Raw genomic sequence first — 13,987 nt, 5'->3', positions numbered from 1 at the left:
AGACTCCAAAACTAGTACAGCTCCCATGAAATAAATGTCTTAAGTGACAATAAAGGTGAGTTCAGTAAGAATGCAATCTAGGAGATTCATCTGAATTCAGAAATCACATAACGATTACCTAATACTTATATGACTGAGCTTACCTAAAGGCAGCAACAAGTGGTGCATAAATTGAGTCCCCATCATAAACATACAAATGGTCCCAACTACACTCTGTAGCAAAATGATTGAAACGAAGTCTCATTACTCTATTTGGCCTGAAAAAAAACAATAAAAAAAGTATTTTATAATAACCATTATAACTATCGAACATTTGAAAAAATATATAGATTTTTAAAGATTTTACAGGGATAAGAATTTTAGCAAACAGTATTCATTTGTCAAAGATTTACTTAGTACTTATTACATGCAAGAGACCACCGAATATGCAATAGTAAACAAAATAGACATGGTCTATGCCTCTTTGGGCCTTACAGCAGCCATTCTTTAACAGTCTCTGAACCAACCCATTAACCTTACATTTCAGTACTTCCTTATTCAACTTAAGATTCCACACTAGATCATTTAACAACACACCTGCCAATTCTTTAAACTGGCCTGCCCCTCTGCCTTTTCATGGAACTACCCGGCAAAAGCCCTGGTCTAGATGAAACCAGTTATCTGCTCTGGCTTAGACTGAATCCAAAGAAAACTAAGCCATGCCAGAGAAAGTCACACCATTGGGTAGGCTGGTTCCAGTATCAGTTACTGCTCACCAACTTCAAGTGGTACTTTAATTCTGCCAGCAGTCCTACTACAAACTCTCTCTTCCCCTCTCTGCAATTGCTCAACAACTCAATTACTATTTATAACCATTCAGTCCCACCTCCCTGTTTATGTTCGGCATCCAGACAAAAATCCTTCAAAGTACCATTTTCCAAAATAGATAACACCTACCTACTCCTCCTTCCACCTCTCAAATATTTAACATCTCTCTCTCATCTAGAACTTCTACACCCACATTTAAATCTCCTTAAGTATCACATATTTTACAAAAATACAACAAAACATAAAAAGCTTCAAATCCCAGCACTCTCTCCTTCCAGCTATTACCCACCCTATCCCTTTCTCCTCTTAATAGAGTGAAATGTACAGAAGACTTTGTTTTCTCCATTTCCTCCTATCCCGCTAACCCCTTCACTCTATACCTGGCTTCAGCCCAAATACTCCACTTAAAAAGCTCCTAGTAAGAGCAACACCATTTATTTCCTGGTGATACCTAATTATATGTCTCCGGCCTAGACTTTTCCTCTACTTCACACTTATTTGTCTAACATCTCTAAGCAAACAACTAAATACATAAACAAGTTAACTCGGAGATGAGTACTGTGAAGAAATTAAAGGAATGTGATATGGTGTACAACAGGTGTAGGGGAATGCCCCAGAAAGCTTTGGAGATTAGAATGATGAGGGATAAGCCATGTGAGAAGCTTGGTGACAACGCTTCAGGCAGAGGGAATGGCATGGTCTCGAAGTTTTAGGGAGAAAGAAGTTGATGTGTCAGAGCAATATGAAGAAAATCAACATGTCTGAAACACAGCAAACAGAGGGAACCACATGAGATAAGAAGTAGTAGGCAAGAGGCAAAAGCAAAAATCTGGAGGCCAATTTCAAGGCCATTACAGGGGCCCAGGAAAGTGAGGATGGTGGTTCTTAACAATAATTGTAGGGATGAATATGAAAAGGACAATGTAGATGGATTTGGGAGATATTCTAGAGGGAAAACTGACAGAACTTACTGACAGGCTAAACGTGAGAATAAGAGAAAGGAGAGATTAAAGTTCTCTGCTTAGGCTGAGGAGGAGCAACCACTGAAAACACATTCAGAGCAACAATAGAGAAGGACATCAGACAGAAGTAAACTGGTAGAAAGGGCAAGGGCAGACTAAGAGCAGCAGTTCCCAAAGTGTGGTCCATAGAATGCCAGGGGCCCTCAGACCCTTTTGGAGGGGTCCAAGAGGTGAAAACTGTAGTCACAATAAAACTAAGCTATCATGTGCCTTTATCACCATGTTGGTAGTTACTAAGCTTTCAAGCGATAACTAGAGTTTTGGGAAATTTATATCTGTCCCCCAGATACAACTTCCCAATAATTAAAACTTCTGATGAGAATGATGGTGATATTAACTAATGTGATTTTTAAATACTATATAAAGGAATCTATCAATATTTGGGAGATCTGCATAATTCAGTGAACCAATATTTTCCAAGTGACCCATATATATCATGTTATAAAACCATGCATAGGTTAAAGATCCATTCAAAGTATAAGAAAACCAATGTATGTTAATTTAACAAGTTCCAAAAGTTCATTCACATTGTTCCAGATTCCGCACTGCAATTTATTTTTAAGAAATTACCACTTGTCAAGTTTTGGTATAGTATCAAAGAAGAAAATCCACAATTATTTAAAAGGTCTATTAAAATCTCCTCCCTTTTACTACTACAAATTCAAGTGAAGCCTGATTTTCTTCATACTTCACCCACAATAACATATTGTAACAAAGTGAATGCTGAAGAAAATATTATAATCCAGTTGTCTTCTATTAAGCCAGAGAAGAGATTTACAATGTAAAGCAATGCCATTCTTTTCACTAACTTTTTTTAAATACAGAGTTTCTTTTTCATAAAAATATGTCATTTGTGCTAATACACAGTGGATTTATTATTCTTGCGTTTAAATGGAATTAAATATTTCTTAGTTTTAAATTTTAATATGGTAAACACACACATAACTCACATAAACAAAACTTATTTGGAATTCTAAAAATTCAAGAGTGTAAAGAGATCCTGAGAACAAAAAGCTTGAGAAACACTGCTTTAAAGGTTTTCTATGAAGGGAAGAAAAGAAGGCACCAGCTGAGGAGCAAAGGGGGCCCAGAGAAGTAGTTGTTTGGGCAATAATAGTTTTTCTGACTTTCCTGCCCACAGTAAAAATAGGTACTTAGAAAAATGACACAATTATAATTTTCTAATGCTTTAAATAAACCATTTAAAATACTCAACAGTTTACTACAACTGAAAATATACACATTTCTGATGTGTACATTCATTTGCAGCATTAAACCAACATGAAACTTTTTTAAGTAACAATGACAATTTAGAAAAATAAGAAAATCAAATTCACTTACAAAATAAAAAGTTATCAAGTAAAAATATTTTAAGTACTTTATGCTCAGACTATTAATTTTACTTGTAGGAAAAGAGTAATGCCACACTGAGGTCTATGCTGAAAAAAAATTAAATTAGCCATTACTACTTACTGTCCTTCAATGAGCCATGTGCACTTCGTTTTATATTTATAATTTCCAGGTCCATCTGTTACAAACCCAGAAGATCCAGTTAATCTGTAATTTAAAAAAATAATAAAACTTAAATCCATCAAAATATCTATATTATTATCTTTCTTAATTTTCAATACAATCCAAGTTAAGTACAGTGAATACATTAAGGCATACTATTTAACCAGAAAAAAGGAACTGGTTAGTTATGTTCAGATTATACAAATATAGATAAAACAAATATATACACTTAAGAAGATACAAATATACTAAAACCAACAGGAGTGAACAAAAAAAAAAACCTAAATCCTTCTGAGATGGGGAAATCATACTTTGTACCATAAAAATGGCCAAAGAATTTCTTAATATGAGTTGCTTTTTTAAAAATGAGATCACACAGTAACAGTTACAAGTTTTTAATACAATAACAGTTATGCTGTTATAACATAACTGTGATGTGCAAGCACATTAAACCCCAACACACAACAGACCCATCAGAGCCATTTATCTGCGGCTTCAAAAGTGGCAAATCTACGGCACTCCGTGAGCAATGCACATCAGCATCTATCTTCCCACACTCATGCCAAGTCTGAAGTTTAGCAATATTTTTAGGTCTTGCCAATAGAACAGCATTTCTAGTATTTCATTAATGTTTTGACTGGTACTAACCCTAATGTTTGACTAACTTCTCATATGTTTTATTCATTTGCATTTCTTCCTTTGTGAATTAAGATTACATGTTCTTACAAATGGCCAACAAATATATGAAAAGATGCTCAACGTCGCTAGCTATTAGGGAAATGCAAATCAAAACCACAATGAGATATCATCTCACACCTGTTAAAATAGCTGTAATCAACAGGACAAATAATAAAAGGATGCAGAGAAAAAGGAACCTGCATACACTGCTGGTGGGACTGCAAATTGGTACCACCACTATGGAAAACAGTTATGAAGGTTCCTCAAAAAACCAAGAACTGATCTACCATGTGATTCAGCAATCCTTCTACTGGGTATTTACCACAGAGACTTGAAAACCCATATCCGAAAAGATATTTGCACACCGATGTTCATAGCAGCATTATTCACAGTGTCCAGGACATGAAAGCAACCAAAGTGTCCTATGATAGATGACTGGCTAAAGAAGCTGTGGTACATATATACAATCGAATATTATTCAGCCATAAGAAGAGAAGAAATACTGCCACTTGCAACAACATGGATGGACCTCGAGATAATCATGCTGTAAGCAAAATAAGCCAGACATAAAAAGTTGAAACTCACGTATCACTTTTATGTGGGATATAAACCTAAAAGCAACAAATGAGCAGGACAAACAGAGACTCATGGACATGGACTATAGGCTAGTGGTTACCAGAGGACTATAGACTAGTGGTTACTAGTAGGGTGGGGGAGGAGCGGGGAGATAGATGAGGTAAAAGTGGTCAAATATAGAGTTTAAGGGGAGGGTGAAGCGGGTAAAGGGGATCAAACATATGGTAGCTGAAGGAAACTGGACTTTGGTAAACACACAGTAGAATATACAGATGTCAAATGATAATGTACACCTAAAAATTACATAATTGTATTAACCGATGTTACCTCAATAAACTTAATTAAATATTTCTTTAAAAAAAGATTCCATGTTCTTTGCTCACTTTGTAGCCAAGTTGTCCTTTACAAAGTAATGTTTAGGAGTTCTTTTTATGTTAAAGAGCACCCATTTGTATGTTAAATGTACAATAAATATATTTTCTCAGTTTACTTTTTTCTTTATACTTTGTGTCTAGTATGTTTTATTATATAGAAATTTTTATTGTTTAAGAAGAATGCTATTTCTTTCCTCACTGCTATTTCCAGATCATTTTTCCTTCCTCTTCCATTATCAGCAATGTCAGCCTCTCTGAAACAGATGTTCTCCTCTGGATCAGCCTCTTACTTTTTAAGATAACTACTGAGATCCCAGTTACTTCTTACCCACTGAAGACATTACCATCTAGTTCACTGCCTTCCATGCAACTAAATCAACATCCAAGATGTTCCATCCAAACCCAGGCTCTCCATTTCTTAATTTCACCATTAACAATCTTTCCCTCCACCACACTTTAGTCATCCACTCCTCTAGGCCTTGCTATTACCAGTAATAGCACTACCACCACAATCTTCATTTTAGGCACCCTATATTTCCGACTACCATCTCTATCTCTCCAGTTCATTTAGCCTAGTGGCTCCTTTTTAGTGAGTCATCAGCCACATAGGGACCTCTAATCCACTGAAATAACACTTCTTTACGTTCATCCCCCACCACTCACACATTTTTCCCCACTTACCTAGTTAGGATTTCATGGTCCATCACAATTATCATGCCCTGAAAAGCTCTTGATTTCTTTTCCCTTCTGTCCCTCTGCTATACTTAATTGATACAAATATCTCCGTGTCTTAGTCCTCAACATCTATTCCATCCCAAAAATGCTAGTCTGAGCCAATCGTGATTTCCTATGCCCCTTTCCAATAAATGATTAGAAATGTGTATTAGTTAAAATTAGGTTCCAATGCAACTGACAGAAAAACCTAAGTAATAATGGCTTGAGATATAAAGTCCAAAGGTAAGCAATCCAGAGCACATAGGTATTGATTTCCATAATCATCAAGCACCAAATGTTCTTCTATCATGTTGCTCTGCCATCTTCAACATATGGCCTGCACTTCATACTCAAGATGGCAGCTCAAACTCTATCATCCTCACATTCTACTCAGCAGGGAGGAAGAAAAGAAAATGAAAGGCACATCCCCTCCAAGTCAAACATGAAAATTCAATGCACCCGTTAGGCAAAAGTTAAACATATCCAAATGTAGGGGCTGAGAAATGTAGCCATTATCCCAAATGACCATGTACCCACTGAGAACCAGGACTTTCTTGACTAGAGCAGTGGAGAAAGGCTATGAAGGGTCATTATTAGTCTCTGTCATAGCACATAGTCTAATACATAGATGTGAGAGGAAGTCTGATGGAAGGCTTTTAGGAAATATTTTCATTCTTAAAGACAGTGTGGTAGACAGAGAGATGCACCACCTAGATCTCCCTATCAAGAAAGGATCTGATATCTGCTCCAGCAGGGAGTGTAGTCATCAGACAGCCACAAGCTGTCAGTTCCTTCAGGAGCCACCTTCCCAGGGCAGCCCATATCAAAGAGGTAACAAAGGCTGGGGCATTTCAATCCAGCATAAAACAACTATGACTGGCAATCCTTGCTCCAGAGCTCCCCTTGGTCAGGTCTGCACTGAAGCTCCACTTCTTCCTTTGCTCGGTTCTGCTTCCAGCCCATTCCTACTCCAGATGTTATAATCAACTTGTACCCCAAATTCCATTTCAGCAAATGCTTCCAAGAAACCCAACCTACAACAAACTCCAGAGAGACCATCCTTCTCCCTCTGGACTTTGCTATGGTTGGATTTTACAACTCGAAGTACTGTAGCCATCATGCTACAAACTGAACACAAATCCAACACCAAGGATGACAAACTAAAGGAAGGCAAAGGTCTCTGAAGATCAACAGCAACCAACCACAGAGACCACACGTTTTATGGGTAAATTTCCCACTGGTTACTATGTGTGTATGTGTGCGTGTATGCTCTTCCTTGATTTTTTTAGGCTCTCCTGGCTCAAAAAGCTTATGACGCTTGTTTTGCTCCTCAAAGTTTCTATGGGCTTCACATGGACATGCTCAAGTATTTGTAAAATAACATCATTTTAGAAAAGAAATAGGTCATTTTTATTTTAAGTATCTTTTTTTTTTACTTTTATTTACTATCTTTAAACATACACATGTATACAATTTTATAGCTAATGAATAAATATAATCACAGACAGGCTTTTTTTTGTGTGTGTGTGTGTCAACTAAAGGAAAATTCTTTTTCTACTTATCTCCCAAGTACTCCAACCTCCTCCCACAAGATAAACATAACCACTAGCAAGCATCTTAACTATTTTCCTTCATACTCATGAACTCATGATATATGCATGGTTCTCTTAAAACATTTTTTGGTTACACAAATTAATTACTATACAAACTTTTCCGCATCTTCCTTTTCTTACTCAACAAAACTGTGGGACTCTCTCCAACAGCGGTTAGTCTAATTCATTCTTTTTCATGTAGCATAATATTCCAACCTATGGAGGTATTTTTATTTTCTGATTTTCTCCTTCTAACATTCATTTTATTTTCAGTTGGTTGGCATTATGTGCACTGCTGCAATAAATATCACCATACATTAGCCTTACTTGTGCTTTTATTTCCAAGAATAGAATCTTAGGAGGAGGATTACTGGGCCAAAAGAACTATGAATGTTAATCGTTAACCAGGATGCCAAGTTATCTTCCAAAAGGCTGTAACAATTTACATTTGTATCTGAAATATATGAAAATAGACTATTGTCCACATCCCCTCTGTATTAGGTGTTCTTGTTTCTTTTTAATTTTACCAGTTTTTAATTTGAAATTCCCTATATCCTAGTGAATGGTCAACAAGTGGTTACTGAAAATTTAGAGAGGTTTGAAAGTAGAAAGCCAGAAATATCAACCTCAAGTTTCAGATCAAGTTTTACAGCAGCAGTCCCCAACCTTTTGGGCACCAGGGACCAGTGTTCCTATGAGAATCTAATAGCTGATGATCTGAGGTGGAGCTGAGACTGTGATGCTGGCACTGGGAAGTGGCTGCAAATACAGACGAGGCTGCAAATACAAATGAAGCTTCCCTCGTTTGCCTGCCGATCACCTCCTGCTGTGCGGCCTGATTCCTAACAGGCCATGGCCCAGTACTGGGGACTCAGGGGTTGGGGACCTGTTTTATAGTATAATTAATGATATAGGTATGGACACTGGTACTGCCTGTGACCACTTCACCAGTAGTCACACAAAGGCATCAAATTGAAACATAAAGACATTTCAACAATATAACACCAGAAATACAAAGAATTAACTCCTTGCTATGACCAATTTCCCAATCTGAGAATATGTTGAGGGTAATTCTGAAGTGAAAATGAATACAAGAAAAATAGAGGAATCCTCCATAAGAGGCAGGTTTCAAAGACATCATCTTATAACTATTTCTTTCAAATTTACTTGTATTATTACCAGATAATGTGACCTCTAAAATCTCAACTTTTCTCATTTGTTAAGATTTTCCTTATGAGAAATGTATACTGAAATCCCATACTATGACTGCTCCATTAATGACATTTCTAACATTATATTTACTTTATGTATTTAGCTATTTAGCCATATAAGCTTATAACTATTAGATATTCATAAATTATCCCTTTTATTATGATAATAATCCATATACTAGTTTGATGCTCAAATTAGAATTACTGATTCTTTTGTAGTTTTCCTGGACCTTACTTATCCAACTCTTTATTATTCATATTTCTTTAGCAAGTTGTCCCAAGTTTGTATCTTCTAAACAGGACATGGTTAGGTTTTGTTTCTTAACCTAGTCTGACCATTTTACTGGCACAACAGAATCTATTCACATTTAGTATAATGACTGCTATACTGATTTGATTCAGTATAGCAGTCATTATACTAAATTTTTAAATCAGCAATAATGAGGAGTAATTTATATACAATAAAAAGCAACCAAGTCTACGGCCATGCCACCACAAATGTGCCCAATTTTGTCTTATCTCAGAAGCTAAGCAGGGTCGGGCCTGGTTAGTACTTGGATAGGAGACCACCGAGGAAGACCAGGTGCTGTAGGTGTAAAAAATAAAAAAACCCAACCACTTCAAGTGTACAATTTGATAACTTTTGTACAAACATGTTTAACTCCCCAAAGCAGTTGTCACCCTCAAAAGTTCCCTCACATGCCTTTGCAGGTAATCTCTCTAAGCACTAATCTTATTTCTATCATTATAGACCAGGTTAAGTGAACTTGATTAAACGTAATCACACAGAGATACTTTTCAATGGTTTGCTCCTTCCTATTCCTGAGTAGTAGTCTACCGTATGAATAACTTGTTTATCCATTCTCTTGTTGATGGACATTTGGATTATGTAGTTATAGGCTCTTATGAATGAAGCTCCTAAGCACACTTCTGTACAAGCCTTTGTGTGAACGTGTGTGGCCATTTTTCTTGGATAAATACATAAAAGTGGAATCATTAGATCTAGGTATAAATATGCACCTAAATTTTAAAAAACTGCCAAGTTGTATTCTAAGTGGTTGTATCATCTCACACTTTGATCACCAAAGTATGAATCTTCTCTGCTCTCAGGTCTCCCAGTACTATCCACCCTCTCCCGCTATGCCCCAGCCTCAAGCACAGGTTAAGAGTCTGCCCAACCATTCAGCAAACCAAACCAATTCCTGTGGAAGTCAGGAAGATCTACTACATTCCATGGGACTCTAAGTGAATAGCTGTGGAAAGAAGAAATAAACCAGGAGAGAAATATATTTTCTTCCCATTACTAAATGCAGGTACTTTGCCTTCCCTCTAGTAACAATAGATAAACTGTCTAAGTCTATCTAAGATCACACCCTCTACCTGGGTCCAGAATTCTCAACTCTACTCAATCAAGGGCATCACCAGAACAAACTTAATTTTAACTCCCCACTCTACACTTTTTCTCTCTACTGGGTCAGCATAAGATGAGTTGTTGAATTCTCTTCTTAAAAAATAATCTCCATCTCATGTTCCTCTCAGGTTACTGCTTCTTTTCTCAGACATCAAAAATTTTAAGTATTATCTACTCTCACTGATAATACTCTCAGCTCCTAATTTCTTTCGTCGTGTTTTTTTTATTTTCAATTACAACTGACATTCAGTATTATTTTATATTAGTTTCAGGTGTACAGTCACCTCCTAATTTCTTAACCCATTCCAGTTGGGCTTTAACCCTCACCCTTCCTGAAATCCTTCTGTTAAGATATACAAGGGTGAATTCTCAGATCCCTTCTTCAATCGCTTTCCCACAGTATTTGAAATAGCTGACGACTCCTTCTTCCTTAAACACTTTCTTCACTTGTTTCCAAAATCCTCCACCATTCTGGATCCACAGGTAGCTTCTTCCTAGTCCTTTAAATCCACCAGTTTCTCTCAATCTCTAACAAAAGGAATGCCCCAGGGCTCCAATCTCAATCTGCTTCCCTAAATTCACTAGGTAGGTGATCTTATACTGTCTCAAAGCTTTAAATACCGCCTACTTATATTACTAACAATGAAATTTTCATCTGTTATGTTTTCAGCAATAACACCATTCTCCTGATTATCCTAGGCCAAAACTATGACTACAAGCATATATGCTCTGTAAAAAATGACTACTTCATTTTTTTCTTTCCAATAGTTATCACTTTACTATTTTCTTATTACAACTAGTTAAAAATCTCTATAATATTAAAAATATATTTTTTAAACTGTGCACCTAGTGAAACAATCATTGGTTTTTTTCTCCTTTATTCAGTTAATGTTGTAAATGATATTGATTTTCAAATATTAAATCGATCTTGATGTTCTCAAACAAACCCAACTTGGTCATGATTTTTTTTTTGGTCCTGATTCTTTTCATATCTTTCTGGTCTGCTGTTTTCCTTCTTTGTCAGATTTTGGTAACAAAATTATGTTGGATGTATAAAAACAAAAAAGGGATTTCACCTCTTTTTCCTCTGCTCTAGAAGAGTCTGTGTAAGATCGGCGCTATTTCTCCTATAAAACTCTGGAAGAATTCACTGGTGCAGTCATCTTGGCCTGGAGTTTTCTTTTTAGTGTTTTTAGTGTTTTAGTGGTTTTACTAGAGTTTCACAAGTCATTTCAATTTCTCAAATTTATTGGAACAAACTTGTTAATAACATCCTCCTATTATTTTTCCAATATCTGCAGGATTTATAGTGATGTCATTTGTCATTATTATCAGTAATTTGTTTTTTCTCGTTATCAATCTCTCTATCACCTTATCAATTTTATTAGTCTTTTTTAACTCTAGTCTTTGTTAATCCTCTGTAACAGCTTGCTGAAAAACAAAGGCTGAACACTATTTTCACTTTCCATCTTTTTTCATGCAAGTGAAAATACTTTTTTGGGTTTTGGATTTCTTTGTTAGCAAAAACAACTACAAATGTAGGTCTTTCATAAAAGGGAAAGGGCATAATGGGAACTTTCAAAAAGCACAGATATACCTGTATCAATGTTAAATTTACTGAAGGTAAAAACTGTACCTTAAGTCTCTTAAAACTATCACTATTCTTAGAAAATACATACTTAAGTATTTTAGTTGAACAGGTCAAGGACCATTATATAGAGAGAGCTTACTCCCAAATGGTTCAAGGAAAAAAAAACTGAGTGTGTGGGGCTGGGGGAGACAGTGCATAAGTGATGGAGTATTTTTCGTTTCCTCTCTGTGCTTCTGTCCAGGTATTTTTTTCCAACTTACCTTACAGTTCACTGATTCTCTCTTCATCTATGTGTAAGGTTCTTAAAATCAGTTATTGTGTTTTCAATTTCCATTCTCTTACATTTTCTAATTCTCTGCTGAAATTATTGATCTTGTCATTTAAATTCTTAAAGATATTATTTATTTCAAAGCTTGTTTCTAATCATTTTAATTGCCGACTCCCCTGTGTGTGTCTCCATTAACATCTTTTTTGTTTCAAGATCCAACCAGAATCCTACATTGTATTTATTAATCATGTCTTCCTAGTATCCTTGAGCCTTATTTAATCATTTAAATTTTAGCTGATATAAAAGATTCACATGCAATTGTAAGAAATAACAGATTCCTTGTACACTCTGACCAGTTTCCCCAAATGGTAATATTTTTTGAAAATTACAATATAACAGCCAAAATACTGACATTGATAAATCAATCTTATTCAGATTTCCAATTTTACTTATACTGTGTGTGTGTGTGTGTGTGTGTGCGTGTGTGTGTGTTCTATACAATTTTGTCACCTGTGCAGGTTCACGTATCTACCACCACAGTCAAGATACCAAACAGTTCCAACACTACAAGGATTCCTCATATTGCCCCTTTATAACCACATCCCTCCTCAACCACACCTTCCTGGTACACTACTCATACTTAACCCTCTAGCAATATTTAATCTGTCATTTTATCTTTAGTGATGTCTTCGTCACTCGTAATTTTCTTTGCATTAAAGTCTAATATTAATATAACTATTCATGCCCTTTTTAAAATTAATGTTTGCTTGGCAATTTTTCCATTCTTTTACTTTCTACCTACCTACTTTGTTGAATCTAACGTGACTTTCCTATAAGCTGCTTATAGTGGAATTATTGATATGTTAAGGTTTAAGTATGCAACTCTATTATTTGTTTTATATGTTTCTCTGGTTCACATGCTTTTGTTTCTCTCTTTTTTTGCCTTCCTGTGGGGGTCACTTGAACATTTTTTAAGATTCCATCTTGATTTATTTATTGTTTTTATCTTATGTATAGTTTTCTTAGTGGTTACTCTAGGTACTGGAGTACACATATGTGAGAAAACAATCTACTGGTAATGGCATTTTACTACTTTGAGTGCAGTATGGAAACCTAACTTCCATTTAGGTCCTTTATCTTCACTAGTTTAAAAAGCATCATATTTAGTGTTAGATTTTATGCAATAAATCATATCTGACTGCTAAAACCCAAGAGGAAAAAGAGTGTCTATTATTGTATGTACCCATATTTCTGCTCTCTTCATTATTCCTTCTTTTGTGGTGCTCCAAGATGCATTCCTTTATTCCTTTATCATTTCTGCTTAAAGAACTTCCTATAGCCTTTCTTGAAGAAGGGTAGGTCTGCTAGCAACAAATTCTTTTCGTTTTCCATCATCTGAGAATGTTTTAATTTCCCTTTAATTCCTAAGGTACAGTTTTGCTAGACATAAAATTCACAATTGCTAATTCTTTTATTTCAGCACTTGGCCCCCATGGTTTCAGATGAGACGACTGTTATTTGAATTAGGGTTCCCTATAGCAGTGGTCACCAACCTTTGTGGCACCTGGGACCGATGCTCCTATGAGAATCTAATGCCTGATGATCTAGGAAGAGCTGAAGCTGTGATGCTAGCACTGGGGAGCGGCTGCAAATACAGATGAAGGTTTGCTCGCTCGCCCACCTCCTGTGATGCAGCCCAGTTCCTAACAGGCCACGGACCACTACCAGTCCGTGGCCCAGGGATTGGGGACCCCTGCCCTTTAGGTAATACATCATTTCTCTCTAGCTGCTCTCAAGACTTTTGCTTTGCCTTTAGTTTCTGGGTTGTTTTGTTCCACTGGCCTATTTGTTTATTCTTTCGCCAATATCACACTTCCTTGATTACCGCAGCTTTATGGTTAAGTCTTGAAGTCAGGTAATGTCAGTCCTCCAAATTTGTTCTTCGCTTCAATACTGTGTTGGCTATTCTGGGTGTTCTGTCTCTCCTTTTAATCTTTAGAATCAGTATGTCAATATTCACAAAACAACTTTGTTGGGGTTTTGATTAGGATTATGTTTAATCTATAGATCAAGTTGGGAAAAACCGATACCTTGACAATTCTGAGTTTTCCTATCTATGAATAGGGAATATCTTTCCATTTGGTTGAGTTGGTTCACCAGTTCTGAAGTTTTCCTACTATATATCTTGTACATATTTTGTTAGACCTATACTTAAGTATTTCATTTTGGGG

The 13,987-nt window shown here is 36.1% G+C and overlaps 1 protein-coding gene across 1 annotated transcript in view; it reads right to left on the bottom strand.

Annotated features, from left to right (window-relative positions):
- Positions 1 to 13,987, bottom strand: part of ATRN (attractin) — a 147,745-nt gene that overhangs the window by 107,352 nt on the left and 26,406 nt on the right. The window contains exons 2-3 of the mRNA XM_023536675.1: positions 3,303 to 3,386; positions 144 to 257 (exon numbers count right to left, since the gene is read on the bottom strand). Coding sequence (XP_023392443.1) covers positions 144 to 257; positions 3,303 to 3,386 — 198 coding nt within the window. The remainder of the gene's footprint in view (positions 1 to 143; positions 258 to 3,302; positions 3,387 to 13,987) is intronic.

This window comes from Pteropus vampyrus, unplaced genomic scaffold, assembly GCF_000151845.1.
Source record: "Pteropus vampyrus isolate Shadow unplaced genomic scaffold, Pvam_2.0 Scaffold7, whole genome shotgun sequence".
Lineage (NCBI taxonomy): Eukaryota > Metazoa > Chordata > Mammalia > Chiroptera > Pteropodidae > Pteropus > Pteropus vampyrus.
Note: the sequence above shows the minus strand (reverse complement) of the source record. Positions and strands in the feature narration are given on the sequence as shown.